The sequence below is a fragment of the Chiloscyllium plagiosum genome, chromosome 6 (genome assembly GCF_004010195.1).
Source record: "Chiloscyllium plagiosum isolate BGI_BamShark_2017 chromosome 6, ASM401019v2, whole genome shotgun sequence".
NCBI classification, from domain to species: Eukaryota; Metazoa; Chordata; class Chondrichthyes; order Orectolobiformes; family Hemiscylliidae; genus Chiloscyllium; species Chiloscyllium plagiosum.
The window spans coordinates 71000089-71023225 of record NC_057715.1 but is presented as its reverse complement, the minus strand read 5'-3'; the positions used below and the strand labels follow the sequence as shown (position 1 = coordinate 71023225).

At 40.2% G+C, this 23137-nt stretch overlaps 1 protein-coding gene across 4 annotated transcripts in view; it reads right to left on the bottom strand.

The window, feature by feature from the left end:
- LOC122550689 (cytoplasmic dynein 2 heavy chain 1) overlaps positions 1 to 23137 on the bottom strand; it is a 555979-nt gene that overhangs the window by 32141 nt on the left and 500701 nt on the right. For all 4 annotated transcript variants that reach the window (XM_043691805.1, XM_043691808.1, XM_043691807.1 and 1 more), the window contains one exon: positions 20260 to 20349. In XM_043691805.1, coding sequence (XP_043547740.1) covers positions 20260 to 20349 — 90 coding nt within the window. The remainder of the gene's footprint in view (positions 1 to 20259; positions 20350 to 23137) is intronic.

The window sequence follows — 23137 nt, the reverse complement described above, 5'->3', positions numbered from 1 at the left end:
ACCTCCTCCATATTAATCTTATCATCTAGAACCTCACCATCCCAACTGAAATCCCCAGCTCCAATGTCTTTCTCCTCTGTATATACAGATGAGATTGACTAAGACCACCCATGTCCAATGGCTCCAAACCTGCAACTCTTTCTAAATGATGAAAGACTTAACAGCAATCTAGGTTTGTTCAACATATTGTACCGGTTGTATGATCATTTGCTATGTGTCCTATGCTACTGCTCCACTAGCTATCTGATGAAGGAGCGGCGCTCCGAAAGCTTGTACTTCCAAATAAACCTGTTGGAGCATAAACGGGTGGTCTGTGATTATTAACTTAGAGCAAAGGACTCTGGGGAAAAAAAGATGCATTCCCCTGAGGTAATTCTAGGGGCAGGGGCATTGATTGGGCAGCTAGGGAACTAGCATCATGAAAGGAAACCCCCACTGATAGCCATCCCCAAGTTCATGCTGCCAACGTCTCCTAGTCACCATTCCCCCTCCCTCCCTCCCCCATCCCCACCCCATCCTCATTACTCACGGGTGGCCTTGGATGGCTGCCACTGCTCCCATGGTGGAATTGCCTGGCAATGGGCAACTGGTGGCCTCTGATTCGTCACTGTTGAAGTGCGAGACGTCTGGGTCCTTAATTCTCAGAAAAGGCCCGCTGTTCTCTAGTGAATTGCTTGAGAGGCACTTAATTTAGCAGGCCTTCCTAAGTGCGCAAGAGATCTTTTGCCTCTATTAAATGCCACTCACAGCTCTGTGTTCCAGTTTCAGATCTATGCTGCCTGCCAGTTTATTATTCCTTGAACAATGTCTTTTATTTTTATTCATTCATCTACTTTTGAAAGAAGAAAGCAGACCCTGCCTCAAGGCTTCTACCTTTCATTTCCGTAATTCACTTAGTGTAGACTGGCAGCCTAACCTTTAAGGATCTAAATATGAACAGTGATACAAGACTGGGAAAAAGCATTAATGGCACTTGCTTGAGCTTAGCAATGATGCAAAGATTATCTTATTAAAATAGTTTCTGTGACATGATTGAAAAAATAGCTTTACACTTGTTAATAGTTCCAATAAAGGACAACCAGGTAAAAGCATCTCAGAATTATTTCGAGATGGAGCACACACATAATGTGCAGCTGCTGAACTGTATATCAACTCTAAGATTTATCAGGGGCCTGTTTAGCAACATTGGTTGTATCACTACAGCAATAATAAAAGTGAGTTGTGGACGGGAATCTTCCAATTCACAGAATGAATGAAGCAGTCATTCTTGAGTAACTCTGATGGCTCTGGGAGAAAAAAATTGGACCTAGAAATAAGTGGGAGTGATTTTCAACCAGTTCTTGCCTGAGAAAATGAACAGCTGGACATACAAGGTCTCTGGACAGACAAGGCCATGATGATGAAATTCTCAGGCAGATTTGTCATTGAACACACACCATGAGACTAGATATACATACATATATATATCTTATGTCATGTAGGATACTGATTTGCAATTTTGAATTATAAATAGACAGAGTATGCATTGTTCCAGATGATGAGCATACTAACCAGTTGTGATTGAAGCACTGCTAGAGGCTGCTCTAGAAAATAATGCTCAACTATGATTCTTTAACTTCTGTGAGGCCAGGAGGAACAGAAGTACAAATACAAATGCTGTTCTTGCATTTCAGATTTTACATCAGTCCATATACATCTGTGTACTTCAAATGTGGGGGCAGTACTCATCTTTTATGTTTGTTAATACCTTGAATCACTGTATGAGCTCAATTTTTCACAAGCTTATCAAAGATATCTGTAATTTAAAGTCTATGATACAGATTGCTTGACATTTTATTTTAAGAGCAAAACGTAATCTGATCTTATTGTTGTCAAGATCTAAGAAATAATATTTAATCTAACAACAATTAAACTTGTTATGAAGTTTAATACTGAAATTGAGGCACAATTAGTTAATAATACAGGTGGACTGTCGGTGTGCTTCAGTTGGCTTGTAAATCACTTTGATTGCCTTAAGCAGCATTTTATAAGAAATGCTTGTGACATTGATTGTTCATGGATAGTTCATTCTTTTTGTTAAACTTTAAAATGCTGTTTTGCAATGAAACTGTGTGTCTTTCTGATTGTAAAAGTTTGTCCACAATTTCTATTCTCCTGTCCCCCATACCTGTTTCCTCCCTCCACAACTGAAGTCAGTGCATTACACTGCTCTACAGATATTTGTAGCTCTCCATTACTTTTCTCAGGTAGATGCCTATACAATGAGTGTGAGATGTTCTATTTACTATTGTCAGTTAAATGAGCAACTCCACAATGAGTTTGAGCAGGCTTTCTTGTATTTGAAGGATGCCACATATGGGCCTGACATTTTGTCATTGGACATTTGCTTTCTATCAAAGTGCCACTGGACAGTGATCAAAAACTAGAGTTTAAGCCAGGATCCTTTTGTAACCAAATACATCCTTTTGTAACCAAAGACATTCTGGTCAACTAGTCAAACTTAGAATTCTTGGTCTATAGCAATCAGTATCATACAGTTCCAAAGGTTGCAGGACTGAGATGAAATATGCATGATTTGAAGAAACAAGAGGTTGCTGGAGAAAAGAAGGGATGGTACCTTTGAAAGAAATGGGATTGTGGGGGAAGGGGTTAAACACAATCAGGAGGAGTTTCAAGAGGGAGATGGAACAAGGTGAGGTGCTCATCAAAGAATACAAAGAGAGTTAAAATGAGAAACTGAGGCTAGATTTGTTGAAAAATAAAGAACTGCAGATGCTGCAAATCTGAAACAAGAACAAAAGTTACTGTGATGCATGATTGACCCCTGCCCCTTCAATGTACAGCAGGTAGCATGGCAGTTTGACGTTGCCTACATATTTAAATAACTGCAACATGGAGACAGCACTAACCACACAATTCAATGCCTGCCCACATCAGCAAGGAACCCAAACCTGTAACTTGCCAACACCACTTAATGTTCACCTGCATTTCTTAAAAAGGATATGCCATCACCTCCTCTGACAGCACATTCAAAACACCACCCTCTGTTTAAAAAAAACATGCCTCTGACATCTTTAAACATTCTCCCTAATTTTTATACCCATGCCCTGACCATTGAAGCCAAGTGCCACACACCTTCTTAACCATATTATCCACTTTTAGGGAACTGTGGATCTATATGCCAAAATCCCTCTGTATTTTAATCCTTCTAAGGGTTCTGTCATTTATTACATACTTCCCTCTTGCACAAGACGAATCCAAAATGCATCACCTTGTATTTGTCTGGATTAGGTTCCATCTGCCAGTTCTCTGTCCATATCTCCAACCTATTGTATCTTCTGGCAATCATCGTCACTATCCACAGCTCCCTCAACCTATGAATTATCCACAAATTTGCTAATCCCACTATCTATATTCTATCCAAAATCATTTACATACATAACAAACAGGGGTCTCAGCACCAATCCTGCAGAACAACACTGGTCACAGACTTTCAGTCAGAATAAAACATCCTTCCACCGCTATTCTCTGTCTTCTATGTGCAAGCCAATTCTGTATCCACCTTACCAGCTCACTGAAGATCCCATGTGACTTCAATTTCTGTACCAACCTGCCATGAGGAAGCTTGTCGAAGGCCTTGCTAAAGTCCATGTAGACAACATCCACTGCCCTGCACTCATCAATCATCTCTGTCATTGCGTCAAAACACCCAACCAAGTTTGTGAGACATGACCTTCCCAAAACAAAGCCACGTTGCCTGTCACTAGTAAGTTAATCCTTTTTCCAACTGAGAGTAAGTCTGTCCCTAAGAATCTTCTCCAATAATTTCCCTATCACTGACATAAGGCTCAGCAACCTATAATTTCCTGGATTGTCCCTGTTGTCTTTCTTAAAAATGAAATAACACTAGCTACTCTCCAATCCACTGCAACTACAGAGGATACAAATATTTCATACAAGGTCCCAGCAATTTCCTCCCTTGCCTCCCTCAGCATTCTGGGATAGATCCTATCAGGTCCTGGGGACTTGTATACATAATATATACAGTAATGCTTTTCCAAACACCCAACACCTTTTTTATATCGACATGGTGTAGAATATCAACCCTTCCCTCTCTAGACTCACCATCTACTACTGTCCTCCTCCTTTGTGAATACTGATGCAAAGCATTCATTAAGGAAGTCACCCACATCCTCGAGCTGTATGCTCCGTTATCCTTGAGTGGACCTACTGTTTCCCGAGCTACCCTCTTGCTTCATGTATATATCTAAAAAGCCTTCGGATTTTTGTTAATCCTGTCTGCCAAGGACATTTCACAGCCCCTTTTAGCCCTCCTAACTCCTAGCTTAAGTTTTTTTCTGCTTTCTTTATATTCCTTGAGGGTTCTGTCTGTTCTCAGTATCCTAAACATTACATTTGCTTCCTTTCTCTTTTTGACTAAGCTCAGAAATTCTCTTGACATCCACGTTTCCCAAATCTTTCTAGCCTTAATCTTTACTTTCACAGGAACACGCTGGTCCTGAATGCTGATCAACTGGCCTCTGAAAGAGTCCCACATGCCAGATGTGGATTTACCCTCAAACAGCCACTCCCAATTTACATTGCTCAGTCTCTGTCTAATTTTGTTGTGGTTAGCCTTACTCTAATTTAGCTGTTTCATTGGAGGCCAACTCTTATCCTTAACCATAAGTAAATTAAAGCTTACGGAATTATGGTCACTGTTCCCAAAATGCTCCCCTGTGAAATATTGATCACCTGGCCAGACTAATTCCCCAATACCAGGTCTAATATAGCCCTTTCCCTTATTGGACTATTTATATATTGCTTCAAGAATCCCTTTCAGATGCAGCTGGCAAATTCCTCCTTCCGACCCACCCACCTACCCCCACCTTCTCCAATCCAAGTCCCTGGTGCTAAGGGAGTAATATAGGGAAACTTAAAATTACCCACTTCAACAATCCTGTTGTTTTTACATTTTTCCATAATCCATCTACATATATGTTCCTCTATCTCCTGCTGGCTGTTGGGTGGCCTGTAGTACAATCACATTAAAGTGATTCCACCATTTCTACTTCTGAGGACCACCCATATGGCCTTGTTGGATTAACCTTGCAAGGTGTCCTCGCTAGTACAGCTGTGATATTTCCCCTTAGGCGTAACACAACTCCCCCATCTCTTTTATGTTTCTGTCTATTTCACATTTACAACAATTATGCTTCAGATTGCCAGTCTTGCTGTGTTCAGCAACTTCTCCCTGTTTGTTCTTCCTCTGAGCCTTACTGACCTTAAGTCTGTAATTCCTCCTCAGTCATTTCAGCTGACCTACTGCTCTGGTTCACACCCAGTCATGTGAGTATAAACTGCCCTCAGTGATATTAGCAAACCTCCTTGCCAGATACTGTTACCCCTCCAGCTTGTATAGATTCCACCTGCCCTGGAAGACATCCCAAAGATCCACATATCAGAAGCCCTCCCTCCTAACACCAGCTCTTTAGCCTTGACATTATCTTTCAATTCTAGCCTCACTGGAATACAGCACAGGGAGGAATCCTGAGATTACAACCCTAGAGGTCCTGTTTTTCAATTTACCATCTAACTCCCTGAACTCCCTTTGCAGGATCTCATCATTCTTTCTGCCTTTATCAGTAGTACCAATGTGTACCACAAATTCTGGTTGCTCACCGTCCCTTTTGAGAATGTCCCGTGCTTGCTCAGAAACATCCTTGACCCTGATACCAGGGAGGCAACACACCCTCTTGGAGTCCCTTTTGCATACACTGTGCCCCTAACTATACAGTCCCCTATAACTACTGCTCTGCATCACTTGGACCCTCGCTGCTGTTCAATAGAGCCAGCTGTGGTGCTACCGCTCTGGCTGCTACTGTCGCCATGCCCTGATGGGCAATCCCCCACAACAGTATCCAAAATGGTATACTTGTTAGAGAGAAGTATGGCCATAGAGAACTCCTGCACTGTCTGCTTTCCCCTTCTTTTGTCATCCAATCATCTGCCTGAACATTGGGTGTGACCACATCTGTACAACTTCTGTGCTTTCCATTTCCAACATGTTCCTCAGTGTCCAGCCACTGCTCCAAACAATCCACATGGTCTGACAGGAGCTGCAGTTGGACACACTTCCTGCAGATCATGTCATCAGGAATGTTCTAAATATCTCTGATTTCCACATTTCATAGGAGATGTTTATGAGAAAACAAAAGTTTATGTTTCAAAACAGGTATGACTAGTTTGGAACTGTGAGTTTCTTCAACAATTTTTTTTTATTTCAGATCAGATACTGATACTGTCCAGATTTTTCAAGACACTTTAGAAGTGGCAACCATACATGCTGAGATGCCACGCATGAGTAGGCTGTAGTCCAGGGCAGGGGTTAAGAATAGATCTCATCCCAATACAATGAAAGCTGCATGCCAGTAGACATCATAACTCATCTCTGCTTCACACTTCTGGCAGACATTCACTTCAGTTAATCTAAAGCATGCTTCAAGATGGCACTCCAGCATTGGCAAGCATGTCATCAGCTGCTAAGCCCCTATGTTCTGGAATTCCCTCATTAAACTTCTTTGTCTCTTTTCCTCATTCAAGATACACCTTAAAATCTATCTCTTTGATGATGTTTTGGTAATCTGCTCGAATATTTCTATGTGTGGCCCGGTATCAAATTCAATGAAGTCCCTTGTGATGTTTTACAACTTGACAAATCCTATGTCAATCCATGATTTGGAGATGCCAGTGTTGGACTGGGGTGTACAAAATTAAAAATCACACAACACCAGGTTTTAGTCCAACAGGTTTAATTGGAAGCACTAGCTTTCAGAATGCTGCTCCTTCATCAGGTGGTTGTGGACTCAGAGGCAGACAAATGGTGATAAGACAGGGCAAGTATTGTGGTGGTACTGAGTCATAGTGTCAGAGAGTCATAGAGTCATGCAGTTAGAGGGGAAACTGAAATATTTTACGAATGGGTGGCAAGAAAGAGAAGGAAATAAGAGAAAAAAATCAGAAACCAAGATTTTTTAAAATGTGACAGAATAATGGGTTTTTGAATTGAAGTTACAGCCAAATGTTCCAAAAATGATCACAGAGGGAATTGGGGATCCATGAGGAAATCTGAGACCTCTAGGAAAAACATCTCTATTTGTAAATATAGACCTCAGAGAAGTTAATATTGCAGAGTCATGATAAAAGTGAAGGTCCAGTCAGAATATGAAGTAAAATTGCTCAAAACATGTAGTCAGTTTGGAGATGTTACAAACCAGGGACAAGGTACAGAGTCACCTGTGGATAGGCAGTTAAATCAGGAGCTATCCAAAGGGGAACAATGGTGGAATTTGTTCTGTGGAAATAGAGCTGAATAGGAATAGAGAGTTGACAATGAGCCAACAGAGGTTGGGTTGATCCATGAGTCTGATGGATATACACAGTGGCAAAGCAATGTAAATTCTAAGTGTTCATGTGACCATAGGAAATTTCACTCTTTCAAATACTGAGTCATAGTGTCAGAGAGTCATAGAGTCATGCAGCATGGAAATAGACCCTTCAGCTTAACTTATTTATGCCAACCAAGTTTCCTAATCTAAACTTGTCTGTGTTTGGCCCATATCTCTCCAGACCTTTCCTATTCAAGTATTTGTTCAAATATTACAAAGCTCTTCACAGACGGTGGATGTGTTTTGTCATTCCCTTGCAAATGCAACATCGCTTTTTCAGCTTAGTCACTGTTTGCAACCAAGTCACACACATCCATTTTTGTTAGATTCATCCCCTCTGAAGATCTGTTCTGAATCCTTGCTATTGATCCTCAAGCCCAGTGGTCACTCACATCTTGTCATTGTCCGTTATGGGGAACATCTCAAGCAGACAAGCAATCAGACAATTTCAAACAGGATCTTTTAATTCCAGCCACCAAAAAAAGGAACAAAACGGAAACAAGTATTTGTTGCAGCTCATACTCACAACATGAATCAAATATTGGGAGTGTGACATCGACAGACCATGATGATATTCTTCACCCAGTGCACCTTCACCAGAACAGGTAATTGTCGATTGCTGCATGAGTTCTGAAGAAGGGTCACTGGACCTGAAATATTAAGTCTGCTTTCTCTCCACAGATGCTGCCAAACCTGCAAAGATTTTCCAGCAATTCCTGTTTTTATCAATCAGTCCTGCCTCACTTGGAGACCCTAATGCAGCTGAACTCTGTCATCCATAAGGACAGCAGTTCAATCCTTCTCCTTAGATGATTGCTCCCATTCCCCCATTCCTCAGCAACTACCATATTGCCTCATTGCTTGCTCCAATTGTGCAGAATGCTGTGCACCAGAACGATGCAGATCACTCTGTCTGGGCTGTACTGGAGGCCATTCCAGACGTCTCCAAACTATGAAATCGGATAATCAACAGCCCTGTCATCTCCTCCACCATGTCCCTGGTCACAGATTGTGTACCAACTTGGTGAAGGTGCCACACTAGCTGAATGACTAACGCATTATATTCATAAGGGAATGGTTACTAAGTTTCGCTCCTCCTCCCATCCCAAACCAACCTCCACCATTGTGCTCTCCATTACATTAATCAAAGTCCATCGTTATCAGGCAGCATCCAGGGGACAGGAGAATCGACGTTTCGGGCATAAGCCCTTCTTCAGGAAGGGCTTATGCACGAAACGTCGATTCTCCTGTCCCCTGGATGCTGCCTGACCTGCTGCGCTTTTCCAGCAACACATTTCCAGCTCTGATCTCCAGCATCTGCAGACCTCACTTTCTCCTCCATCGTTATCATCCTCATTCACAGAATCTTTGGACACTCCACAAATGATAGGCCACATTTGCCCAGCATTTGCTTTTAAGTTATTGTCACTAATCTCTGTAAGACTGAGATGACAATTTTAGTTTAACTGACACATCGCATGGTGCCATCTGCTTTTGACCAACATTTCTTATATAAATATGTTCCTATTGCAAGCATTGTATATGCACAAACAGATGTTTGCAGATGGAGTGTGCCTGGAGTTTGTAAACTGATGCACTTGCCTCTTTAATGCACCCACAAGCATCCACTCCGTCCATCACCAATGCTCAGTCTCAGCAATGTGTACCATATGCAAGATGCATTGCTGAAATTCACCTTCCAAATCCACAATCACTGCTTATGATATGCTTAACATGAACAAGCTCTATGTTAACCAGAATTTACTGAAAATGTCATTTCTAGAAAAGCATGTGATGTAACATACAATTCTATAAATTTGGTATTAATTACTGGGGAGAAGTTGATAAATTAACTATATAGCAAGAAATCATTTGGAATTTGGTGAATACAGTATAAATTAAAATCTTAATTTCAACAAGCAATTTAAGGGTTTATAGGAGAAATAAAAGTATTAATGTTGGAGGAACTATTTAGAGAAAGAATTGTGGAAGAAAACCTTAATTTAATTCAAAATATATATTTTTAGATGTAAATGCAATGTATTGTGAAGTCAGCCTGAATGTGTATATTAAGAAACTTACATTAGAAAGAAAGGAATTTGGGAGAACATAGAAGTAAAATTTTGGAACACTTAAGAAATGAACAATACAGGAATATCTCTAAGACAAATAGAGATCTGTAAAAGTATTAATGTGACTTCAAAAGAGGGAGCACAAGCAAAATGAAATAAAAATGATAAACTTCATTTAATTCAGGAGCAAGAAAAGGTTACAGACTGAATAAACCATTAAAATGACATAGTGCCTGAGGATAAGACAGTTTCTGAAATACTAAACCAAAACATTCTGAACTTGGGCCCACATGAAATTAACGGAGAAATGTCAAATATGAATAAACAATTTAATGGTGAATATCGACTATTTTAAATTCATAAGGGAGAGCATATTGAGGAAGTTGTGGAACTTAATGGTAAATAAGGATCAAATCGATAGATTCTGATTGAGGTCTGAGAGAATTGACTAAGAAGATTGTGTTGGTAATCTTTGACTTTCATTTAAGTCTCACCAACATGTTAAAAAGATGTTAGATGCCGTACTACAAGTTGTCTCTTGTGGCACAATGGAAAAACTAAATGACTCAAATTGGTTCTCTAAACCCAAGAAAGGGAAAATCTCATCTATCATTTACAGGCAAGAAAAAGGGGGCCGGTGGTTGGAAATCACCAAGTTAGCTTTCTCAACGATATTTATCAGAGGCTTTTAAAGTCACATCACATCCTAAAGTGAATGTAGTTCATCTGTTTTAAAATGATTGATGACTGCCTTTGATGCTTCCACCTATAGGCCTCAGTGAAGCACAATGTGCAGAATGTAGTATTCCATTGTGGTTATGAACATGCTCACCAATGAGTACCGACAGGCATAACATGATATGAATTGATGCCTTGGTACACAATCTTCCATATTTATTTACAGCCAAAAGAATAACCTTCAAGATGTCTATCGAAAAAGTCAGAGCCAAAAATGCTGAGAGCAGTGGTGATTTTGATAATGACTGATGGTGCATCATTCTCATATTGTGCAGAAATCAGCTCTTCCTCTCAAAGGCTGAAGATGTCTGAAATCACCTTCCATATCCATTTGAGGCCATTTTTTTTTATTCACTCATAGGCATCTCTGGCTAGGCGAGCATTTATTGCCCATCCCTAATTGCCCATAGGGCAGTTAAGAGTCAACAACATTGGTTAGGTCTGTGGGTCTGGAGTCATATGTAGGTCAGACCAAGCAAGGATGGTGAAGGACATTAGCGAACCAGATGGGTTTTTCCTGACAATCAACAATGGATTCATGATCATCAATAGATTCATAATTCCAGATTATTTATTGAATTCAAATTCTACCATCTGCCATGGCAGGATTTGAACCTGGGTCCCCAAAACATTAGCTGAGTTTCAGGATTAAATATCTAACAATAATACCACTAGGCCGCTGCCTTTCCCTTTCAAGACATTGCTTTTCAGATTGCCCCTTTGCATCTACTACAGGGGGTGTACCTCCTGAATATTTGGTACTTTCTATTATTCTCCTTCCTATTGTTGGCCATTCTTTAATTCCTCCCCCCCACCCCCATTTGTGCTCAGCTTTTTTTGCATACCACTATCTTGTGCTGCTCGGATGCTTCTATGATCGGATAATATTACTGCTTTGGATGATGACAGCTTTTCTCATCCAAAGCCCAACTGAAAGCACCTATGGCATTCATCCCACTTTGATGTTCTCGATTTGAAAGTCTTCAAATGTCTGCTGCACATCCATCATCAGAAGAACCTTGCAGCACAATGTTTGTCATGAGGGAGTTGATAAAACTTCTGTAATCACTGAGCCTTTCTTCACATCAGGAATCAGGAGTTTAAGCATCACTGCAATGTGAAGCTCTTGTGTATCAGTATTTCTCTGACAAGAATCCTGAATTTTGGGAAACCGTACTGGAGGCATTAATTATAAATCTCTGCTAATGTCTATTCAGATAGCCTTATTAGTAGATAATAACAATTGGCCAGTATGAAAAAGCAGGTTGCTCTCATGTCCTCAGAGGCACCTCCATTAATTCAGAAAATGGGTGTGTGGGAGGTAGATTGGGGTCAAATTTGAGAACCGTGAATTATTTACCTTCCCACCTGGTCAACTCACCTATATTTGAGGGTGTGGAAACTCCACCATAGAATCAACATTTCATTTTCATAAAGGATAGAATATGGAATAAAGAAAATATTTGGGAAAATTTAAATAAGTATTGCAAACATTTGGAAGCATTTGAAATATTTTGAGATGTTTCAGTTGTTAATAACTTCAAAGTTTTAAAATTTCCTCTAAAATAAAGGCGTCTGGTAATTGTGCAATGGCATGAGAAATCAAAGTACCTGTCAGGTGGCCTAACTGCTATATAATTTCAGAGAAACACTGTAATCTAAGGCATTTTCTGCTCTTTGCATGCTGTGTAAAAACAATAATTTTAAAATACGATCAAATACCAGCGGATAAAGCACTAAGATCTACATTTTGCAGTATGCACTAATGCTAGTGAAAACAAACATGAATATAAAACTGGAAACAAAATGTTATATTTTAATATTACGAAAACAGAATCATGTGTACCTTCTAAAACAATTTTATTTATAAGACGTTTTTCCCTGTAGGATGCTGAGGGGTAACCTTATAGAGGTTTATAAAACCATGAGGGGTATAGATAAAATGAAGTGTCTTTTTTCTGGGGTGGGCATTCCAAAACTAGAGGACATATTTTTAAGATCAGAGGAGAAAGATTTTAAAAAGACATGAGGGGCAATGAGTAGTTCGCATGTGGAATGAACCTCCAGAGGAAGTGATGGATGTGGGTACAGTTACAATCTTTAAAAGACATTTAGTTAACTATATGAATAAGAAATATTTGGAGGGATATGGGCCAAGTGCAGGCAGGTGGGACTAGCTTAGTTTGGGATTATGGTTGGCATGGACTGGTTGGACCGAAGAATCTGTTTCCGTTCTGTATGGCTCTATGACTTTATGATTCTATAACATCAGCAATTAATATTAGAGAGACAAGTGGTGAGGCTGACAAGAGAGTGTACAGAGGGATATAGACAGGTTAAGGAGTGGGCAAAAACTTAGCTGATGGAATGTAATGTGGGAAGATTGAGGTTGTGTACTTTGGTAGGAATAATGGAGAAGCTGAATGTTATTTAAATAGAGAAAGACTGCAGAAAGCTGCAGAACAGAGGAATTTGCTGATCCTTGTGCCTGAATCACAAAAAAACTACTGTACAAGTTCAATGTGCCATAGTGAAGGCAAATGGAATGTTGGTCTTTATTTCAAAATGAATAGACCATAAAAATAGGAAATTCTTGCTAAAACTGTACAAGGCTCTAGTCAGAACACACTTGGAATACTGTGAACAGTTTTGGTCCCCTTATGTAAGGAAAGATATACTGATATTGGGACACAGTTCATAAACATCTAGCAGATCTTGGAAATGAAGGGATTTTCTTATCAGGAAGCTTGAGTAGGTTAGACAAGTACTCATGAAATTTAGAAAAATGAGAGAAGATCTTATTGAAACATCTAAGATTCTGAAGGGATTGGACCAGATAGATGGGAAGAGATTTTTTAGATTAGATTAGATTCCCTACAGTGTGGAATCAGGCCCTTTGGCCCAATCAGCCCACACTGACCCTCCGAAGAGTAACCCACCCAGACCCATTTCCCTCTGACTAATGCACCGAACACTATGGGCAATTTAGCATGGCTGATTCACCTGGCCTGCGCATCTTTGGACTGTGGGAGGAAACCAGTGCACCCACAGGAAACCCGTGCAGCCATAGGGAGAATGTTTAAACTCCACACAGTCACCCGAGGCTGGAATTGAACCTGAGACCGTGGTGCTGTGAGACAGCAGTGCTAACCACAGAGACCGTGCAGCCCGTGGCACTTGTGGGAGAGCTTAGGACAAGTAAGCATAATCTCAAAGTAAGGGGTTACCCAACTAAGACAGGGATGAGGAGGAATTTCATCTTTCAGAGGATTGAGATTCTGTGGAATTTTTTTAATCACAGAAAATAGTCAAGGCAGAATTGGTAAGCATATTGAAGGCTCTGATAGACATAGTTTTAATCAACAAGGAAATCAAGGTTATGGGGAAAAGGCAGGAAAGTGGAGTTGAACATTATCAGGTCAGACAAGAACTCATTGAATATCAGAGCAGACCCAATGGTCCAAATGGTCTACTTCTGTTGCTGCATCTTATGTTCTTATGCACTTTGGAAATGTCATCGTGTTATGTATTATAATTGGTATGTGTTATGTTGGAACTGTGTTGCTTTAAAATGTGAATCACTAGTGAGTGTTCAGCCAGTGCTCACATGGTTGTTCAGACTTGTCTGAGCTTTAAGAGTGCACAGCTTTTGAATAAAAAACCTCTTTGTTGGGTTGAACAAAACAACCACTTTATATGCTCTTGGTTTTGACTCCAGCCCAGTAACTGCCCAGTACAGAAAACATACAATCATAGAATTTTACCATGACAAAATTCTGTCAGTTACATTTAAGTTCTTTAGCATTCATAAATGAAAGGGAGCAATTCTAACATAAACTGATGGATTGGTGGTTCATTTTATAAACTGGTTGGAGTGTAAAGCAGTTGCTCAATTCAGGTTAGATTAAAATTATTCCACTCATTCAATTTCTAAGTGAATCGCTTAACGCAATTTTATTTTATTATTGCAGTGGATCAGCTCTAGACCACTTTAGGAGTTTCTGATCCATCTGAAAGGGATTTTTACATGCAGTCTATAAGTGTAAAATGCTTATTGAGCTGACTACTGACGAATCAATCAGGGGGATTGAGTTTAAGAGCTGTGAGATTATGCTCCAGCCCAAAGAGCCCTGGTTAGAACACAGTTGGAATATTGTGTTCAGTTCTGGTCACCTCATTATATTAAGGATGTGGAAGCTTTAGAGAGGGTGCAGAGGAGATTTACTCGGATGCTGCCTGGATTGGGGGGCATGTATTGTAAAGAAAGGTCGAGGGAGCTAAGGTTTTTCTCATTGGAGCGAAAAGGGGGAGAGGCGATTTGATAGAGGTGTACAAGATGATAAGAGGCATTAAACAGAGTGAATAGTCAGAGACTTTTTCCCAGAGCAGAAATGGCTATCACAAGGGGGCATAGGAGGAAGGTTTAAAAGGAGATATCAGAGTCTGTTCTTTACAGAGACTGGTGGGTGAGCAGAATACACTGCCAGCAGTCGTAAGTCAGATACATTACGGACATTTAAGCGGTTCTTGGACAGGCACATGGATGATACCAAAATAAAGGGTGTGTAGGTTAGTTTGATCTTAGATTAGGATAAAAAGCCAGCACAACATCAAGGGCTTAAGGGCCTGCACTGTGCTGTACTGTTCTATATTCTATGAATCTTTTTTCCTCTGAGATATCAGAGTTTACTCCTTTTGTGTACAGTAGATATAAATTTCTCACCCATTGACCCAGATAAGAGATGTCTTGCCAAAATCAGACAGAATTTTATTTTTAAGTAATCCTGTGATGTAGATTAGTAATTGGTCCTTAGGAGTTGTGAGGTAACAGATACAGTTTAGTGATAAAAGGAATGTTCTCTGGTTGTTGGAATGCGATGAGTGCTGTTACTCAGGAATCTGCAATTTCAACATTTTCACATAATTACAAACAATGAAAGAATAGATACTTTTAGCTCCATATTTGCAGATGACAATAATTTAGGACGTATGATGAACTATGTAAATGGGAAGAGAAAATTAAAACGTTGCATAGAAAGACTCAGTGAGTAAGCAAAAATTATTGCGAGAGGAGATCATTTGGAGAAGAGAGTGTTGTCAGTCCCTTTGGAATAAAAAAGAGAAATCAGAATATTATCATAATGAAGAGAGACCAGAAACTTGTAGGGGCAAAATTATTGAGGTATTTATATACAGAAATCTCTAAAAGTTTGAAGAATTACAAAGATATAGAAAATGCTAATGTAATATCTGACTCAAAGAATTAAGTTCAAAAATGAAGAGGCGATGCTTCAGTTACACAGACTTTTGTTCAGAAGTGCAGAATACACAAATTCATCTGAAATGATGCACATGTTTAAAGGATTATTTTGTAAAGACAGGCTCTGTAACATTGTGCAGCCTTGAATTAGGAAGGTTGACGGTTGCTTAAAACTATGTGCTTCAAATGGAAAAAGAATTTGATATGGCAGATACTTTTCACTTTTCCTGTCTGTGGCAACAAATGCAATCATGGCTTTTAAAAGAATTGAATAAGTATTTGAACAAAAAAAAGCAGGGTTCCTGAGATTGTTAATATTGAGCTGAAACATTTGTCACAAAGGTCGGCAATGCATGATTGATTACATCTCAGTTTATCTTTATTCACAGTCATGATGACCATGATACACATAGAGATATTATCTCTGTCCCGAGCTTGCTGCAGTGCTCCAGCAAACCTCAGCACAAGTTGGAAGAACAGCATTTCATTTTCCACTTGGGAACCTTGCAGCTTTCGGGACTCAATATTGAATTTAATAATTTTAGGGCCTGAGCATCTTCTCCTGTGTCCTTACCCGAATCCTCACACACCAGGCCTTCTCTCCACAGATGTCAGCCACCAATGGTCCCAATTAGCAGCTATTGATTCTCTTGGGTTGACCTTTACCCATTCCTTTGTCTGCCCATTTTTCTCTCTTCTTGAACCTCATCTCCACCACTTTTTACTCCTCCCCCAAACGCATCTTCAGCATATAAAGCATTTTTTTTCCTAACTACAATCAGTTCTGAAGAAGGGTCACTGGACCAAAGTGTTAACTCTGCTTTCTCTCCAGTTTTCCCAGCAATTTCTGTTTTTGTTTCTGATTTACAGCATCTTTGTTCTTTGTTTTTTTAAAAATGTTTATGAGGTACTTAGCTCAACAGGCAGTCAGAGAGTTTCCAGATGAAATGAAAAATGTACAAGGCCTACTTAAAAAGCAGATGTTGCAGTGAGTTGACAAACATGGGTGATCCACTATGACTGTGAACATGATCCGAACTGTAGGAAAGGTTTACAATGTGATTTAAACTGGTAAAGTACGGACCTTTTAGATAATGGAGATAATATGGTGAAAGAGACTCCCATCATAATTTGAGAAGCTGGCTTGTTTTCTGATCCTGACCCGTTTGGGCTTTGGCGGATTTTTGAATTCAGCAATTAAAGAATAGACAAGTGCATTCTGGGCACTTGTACTGGAATGCCTCCTATATATTTTCCAGGCCAGTGCATACTAAAGACACTAATAAATACAGAAAATGCTCAAAAATTTGTATTTCCTGCATCCAGAGTACTTTATTTTTCAGTTCTAATTCTGTTGCTCATTTCATGCCATAGCATGTGGGGAGATCATTCAAATAAGTACACCCTGAGGTTAATCTGTTGCGAAGTCAATGAGTAAAGGTGTTGTCGAATGGCAGCTACTCAGAAATCTATCTGTGGTGACAGAACATGTCATCAAGAGGAGCCAGATAGAAAAACCTGCAAGAAATGAGTGTTTTTAATTGATGCCTATAGTGAGATGAATTAGTATTTGAGGCACAACTTTTATATTCATATCATTTCTTTTGTTGTAGCTTGCATGGTTTCCTATGACGAATCCATGAGGGAATTTGGGTAATTGTGACTCTACATTTTTGAAGTAGGTCATTAAATGGCTTAAAAATTTCAGAATCAGGGTTAAAGGAAGAGATGGTGAAATGCCTAGCTTTTCTTTCCCCAAAGCAATGTAACAATATGAACATAAAGTTAGCTTACAGACGTGAAATAAAGTTTTGAGTGGCGAGTTCCTCAGAGAAGATTGAAGGTGGTGTTTCTTCATAGGGTCAGAGAGTCACAGAGGTATACAGCATGGAAACAGACCCTTCGGTCCAACTCGTCCATGCCGACCTGATAACCTAACCTAATCTAGTCCCATTTACTAGCACTTGGCTCAGATCCCTCTAAACCGTTTATATTCATATATCCATCCAGATGCCTTTTAAATGTTGCAATTGTACCAGCCTCTACCACTTCCTCTGGCAGCTCATTCCATACACACACCACCCTCTGTGTGAAAACGTTGCCCCTTAGGTCCCTTCTATATCTTTCCCCTCTCACCCTAAACCTACGCCCACTAGTTCTGGACTCCCCAACCCCAGGGAAAAGACCTTGTCTATTTATTCTATCCATGCCCCTCATGATTTTATAAACCTCTATAAGGTCACCCCTCAGCCTCTGATACTCTAGGGAAAACAGCCTCAGCCTACTCAGCCTCTCCCTGTAGCTCAAACCCTCCAACCCTAGCAACATCCTTGTAAATCTTTTCTGAACCCTTTCAAGTTTCACAACATCCTTCCAATAGGAAGGAAGCCTGAATTGCATGCAATATTTCAAAAGTGGCCTAACCAATGTCCTGTACAGTCACAACATAACCTCCCAACTACTGTACTCAAAGTTCTGTCCAATAAAGGAAAGCAGACCAAGTTCCTTCATCACTATCCTATCGACCTGCGACTCTACTTTCAAGTACCTGCACTCCAAGGTCTCTTTGTTCAGCAACACTCCTCAGGACCTTACCATTATGCGTTTAAGACATGCTTTCACTCACTTTTCCAAAATGCAGCATCTCATATTTATTTAAATTAAACTCCATCTGCCACTCCTCAGCCCACTGGCTCCTCTGATCAAGATCCTATTGTACTTTACTATCCACTACACCTCCAATTTTGGTGTCATCTGCAAACTTACTAACTATACCTCCTATGTTCACATTCAAATCATTTATATAAATGACGAAAAACATTGGACCGAGATCCTAGTAGCACACCACTGATTACAGGCTCTAGTCTGAAAAGCAACCCTACACTACCACCCTTTATCTTCTACATTTAAGCCAGCTCTGTATCCAAATGGCTAGTCCTCCTTATATTTCATGAGATTGAACCTTGCTAACTAGTCTCCCATGAGGAATCTTGTCGAACGTCTTACTGAAGTCACGTAGATCATGTCTACGGCTCAGCCCTCATCAATCCTCTTTGTAACTTCTTCAAAAAAGTCAATCAAGTTCATGACAAATGATTTCCCACGTCAAAGCCATGCTGACAACCCCTAATCAGTCTTGCCTTTCCAAATACATGTAAATCCTGTCCCTTATGATTAGATTAGATTAGATTAGATTACTTACAGTGTGGAAACAGGCCCTTCGGCCCAACAAGTCCACACCGACCCGCCGAAGCGTAACCCACCCAGACCCATTCTCCTACATTTACCCCTTCACCTAACACTACCGGCAATTTAACATGGCCAATTCACTTAACCTGCACATTTTTGGTTTGTGGGAGGAAACCGGAGCACCCGGAGGAAACCCACGTAGACACGGGGAGAACGTGCAAACTCCACACAGTCAGTTGCCTGAGGCGGGAAGTGAACCCGGGTCTCTGCCGCTGTGAGGAAGCAGTGCTAACCACTGTGCCACCATGCTGCCCTCGAATGATTCCCTCCAACAACTTGCCCACCACCATTGTCAGCCTCACCGGTCTATAGTTCCCTGGCTTTTCCTTACTATCTTTCTTAAATACTGGCACCATGTCAGCCAACCTCCAGTCTTCCAGTACCTCACCTGTGACTATTGATGATATAAATGTCTCAGCAAGGGGGCCAGCAATCACTTCCCTAGCTTCCCACAAAGTTCTATGGTACACCTGATCAGGTCCTGGGGACTTATCAACTTTTTCATGTAATATGGACATTTTTCAGGATGTCACCATCTATTTTCCCACATCTCTCTCTTGCATGTCCTTCTCCACAGTAAACACTGATGCAAAATACTCATTTAGAATCTTCCCCATCTCCTGCAGCTCTAAAGCAATTGCACAAGACCATTTTTATTACAAGAATCAGCATCTTTATTCCTGAAAAATATCCAATGTACTTTACAGGGCTGTAGTCAAACCAAGACAAAGGATAAAACTGGGAGGATAATCAATTGATAGATCAATGAGATGTATTTTAAGGAAGACCTTAAATGAAGAAAGTAAGACAAAAGGTATTTAGGGAGTAAATTTCAACAAATGAGGTAACAGCTAAAGGTGAAGCTATTGGTTGAGCAAAGGCAGAAGGTTCATTTGAGGACAGAATTCATAAGGAATTGTAGAACCGGCAGAGCTTAGAGATTATTAATGCTTGACAAAATTCTATGAACATATATGGTAAGAAATCAAATATAAAATTGTGTCTGCATCACTGACGTTATGTAAACTGATCAATTTTAATTTGACATTGTCAGAACCTTCTGCACTCATTAATATCTTGTCATACAAAATGGCACAAATAAACAATGCTCTCGATGCCACATATTTATCCATATTTACTTACAAAATGCATTGTTTACTTGAGAAGCTATCAGACCATCTCTTTTGAACAGTGTAAACCAGAGTATAATGAGGCAAAGAAAGATTATGGCAAATCTTCAACAAATCTGTGAACTAATTTGAAACTAATAATTTATTAATGATTACCACAAAAGGAAACAAGCTAAAATTGAAGGGAAGAAAAACATGCAGTGTGTTTAATCCATAGAGACAGCAAATTTTGTCCACTGAATGCACCTGAAATAGCAAAAAAAAATCACTTGCCACAGCTGTCAATATTTAAAATAAAGCCCACATCTGTTTCCATAAAGCCTTCAACCTACTTTTTGGCATTTATTAATATTGACAATTACCTGTATTGCAAGTGCACGAGCTACTAATCCTCTGAGGTACTGCATTGGGTCTTCAGGTCCCTCCCATTTGTTCTGCCAGCTCAGAGGACACTATAGGTAGAAACAAAAGATTAGAAATAATTTATATGAAGACGATGAATTATTTATTCCAGTGCGTGTCAATTTGTGGCTTTCTACATTGTGGCTTTCAAAAACAAATTAAATGCCAGACAAAATAAAGTTGCTAATCCACAATAATTAGATACTTTGGTCCAAAGTGGGAAACAGAAATCACTGGTCCCTTTTAAATTGGAATGATTTTCTTATCTGTTCATTGTAATAACAAAAAAGCTACTGGTGATATTCTAACATCCATTACACACAGCTTCACCAAACATCAATTTTATTCCAAATATCTATCGCCATAATAAACAATTTTGTTAGTCTACACTTTTCTGTTTGACCAGTAGGTTGATTTGAAAGGCAACGACTGACTAGACAGAAAGATGGAGCATATGATACATGTGGATGCCTGTTGGTTTGCTGGTGGGTGGGGGTGAGCGGGGGTGGGAGGGAGCAGAATGGGTTAGCTGTTCAAGAAGAAATAAGTGTAAGCTCAGGGGAGCCTTCCGGCCTAGTTACCCTGGCTAAAGAGTTTGGAATTTTGTGAGGGAGTGGTATTTGTTGATGCCATGGGAAAGTTGAAAGGCATGATGGGGATAAAACGGTAGCAGTGAGAGGGATGGGATGACATACAGTGAGAAGGGTGCAATGAGAATGGATTGGCAATGGCAATGGGAGGAAAGGAATAGCACACGAGAAATGAAATGAGGAAATTGGAACAGCATGGAACAGCCGACATGGAAGAGAGGAGACGCGCTGGGAGGAAATAGATGAAATGAAGGAATTGCTCAAACCAACACGATGGCTCAAGATGATGAAGCAAGATTCTTTATTCTACTGGCATCAAGTATTACACTTATAAAGGTAAATTAGGTTAAACATGGAAGACATGCTATGTTTATGTGGAATCAAGCCAGTGGTTTACGTCTGGTTAGGAAATCTTTTCTCTGTTTGATCCTTTTCCTTTCAGGCCTCCTTTCTTCAAAGGACGACACTTGCTTGGTGTCTGCTTTCACTATTACCACCCGCTGCTGGAGGTTCCATTACACACTTTCTTTCTTGAGATTTGGCCATTCTGGCAACTGTTTGCTGAACAGTTACATGATTAGCAGGTTCAATAGGGCAATGGTTGTCCATGAATGTCCACATTAGTCGCAGCATTGCCTTCTTAGATCACCAGTCTAGATAGATGGTAAGGGTTGGGGTAACATCCAGCATTTGCTCAAGGGGACCTTCTTAGCCAATAATCTGAACGGGTACTTTTCAAGTGATCCAGGCTCTGTGATTTTGGGGTCAAGGTTGATCAGGTCTCCAAGATTCTTATGAATGGCAGCAATTGTTGCTTCTTACTTGCCTGCCAGTGAGTCATCTTTGTGCCATTTCCAGAGTGGGAGAAGACATCCCCACACTTGATGTGCACCCTGCATGCACAACACATATCTTTCCTGGATTCCTCATCTTTTGCCAAGCTCGTGTAGGATCTTTAAGTTGTGATCCTGATCACCGTAAACATCAAAATTGGTAAACTAACACTCTAGTTAAAATTGAGACCTTTAGTCATCAATGAGAATGCCTTTTGAAATCTTGGTAAAGATATTCATGATTACAGGAACATGCATAATCTCATTACTACTGGGGCCAAAGAACATAAACTTAGTTGCAAAGACCTCTCTTGAGTTACCTTTTGGTAACTAGCGATGTTGGGTGAAGATGTTTTCCTGCTCTGGCCAAAGTACACCTCTTACAACTTCAACAGTAGTCATAAACATTAACAGCCATCCTAGGCTAGTATCACCAACCTCTGGTCAAGAGAGTCTTTTCTGTTATTGGTATCCTGCTTGATCATGAACTGTTATGAATGCTTGGCATTCGAGGTTATCAGTAAGGATGAGTTGCTTCACCTTTCTCTTGTTTTGAATCAGCCACCAGAGGACTCTAGCCTCCAACCTGATTTTCTTTTCCTCCTCCTTAGCAATTGCTGTGTCTCTATTGACTCTCTCAACAGCTGGTAGTGAGTTGGTGGATATTGGGTCTTCCAATAATGGTGCAATCTATTGATGCCCACAACCATCAGCTGAATTTGTCCATGGTCTTCTTTCAAGATAGATGGCAAAGGTGAAACCACATTTGGCTCTTTCTGGGTATTTCCATTGTTTGGACCTCACTCATAAGTTCATTGGTGACAATCCACTAAATCTTAGTCCAAATGAATCAAAGTTGGATTACTGTCTTTGACTTGGGGCATGGACACAATGTCAACAGCAATCCCCTCCAACCAGGCAGGGGCAAGTTCTCTTCTGTAGTCAATCTTCCAACTAAGAGCATCAGCAACTTTTACCTGGCTTGTAATATATTAGTTGGTATGAGACTTCAAGAACAGTGATGGTACAGACAGGAAAAAGAATAGCCCAGTTTCTTGCCACTCACAGAGCTCTAGGTTCCCTGCAGGCTGACAAACCTTTAGTGTGTGGAGGAAGTTCAAAGATCCTGAGTCCCATCACACCTTTGTAATGTACTGCTGATAACAGTGACTAACATGCTTTCAAAGGACATGTGGATATCTATTAACACATTTGACCTCAGCACGACAGGTATTATCAACTTCCTTATTTGTACCAGAGCATCACAATCTACCAAGATTGAGATGTGTACTTAAGAACCAATGGGGAGAGCTCAATGGAACCATAATAGGGGATGTTTAGCCATTGCGAAGCCAAGGCCAAGGTGAGAGAATAAATATTCATCATGGTAAGTAATAATTGACACCTCCATTCCT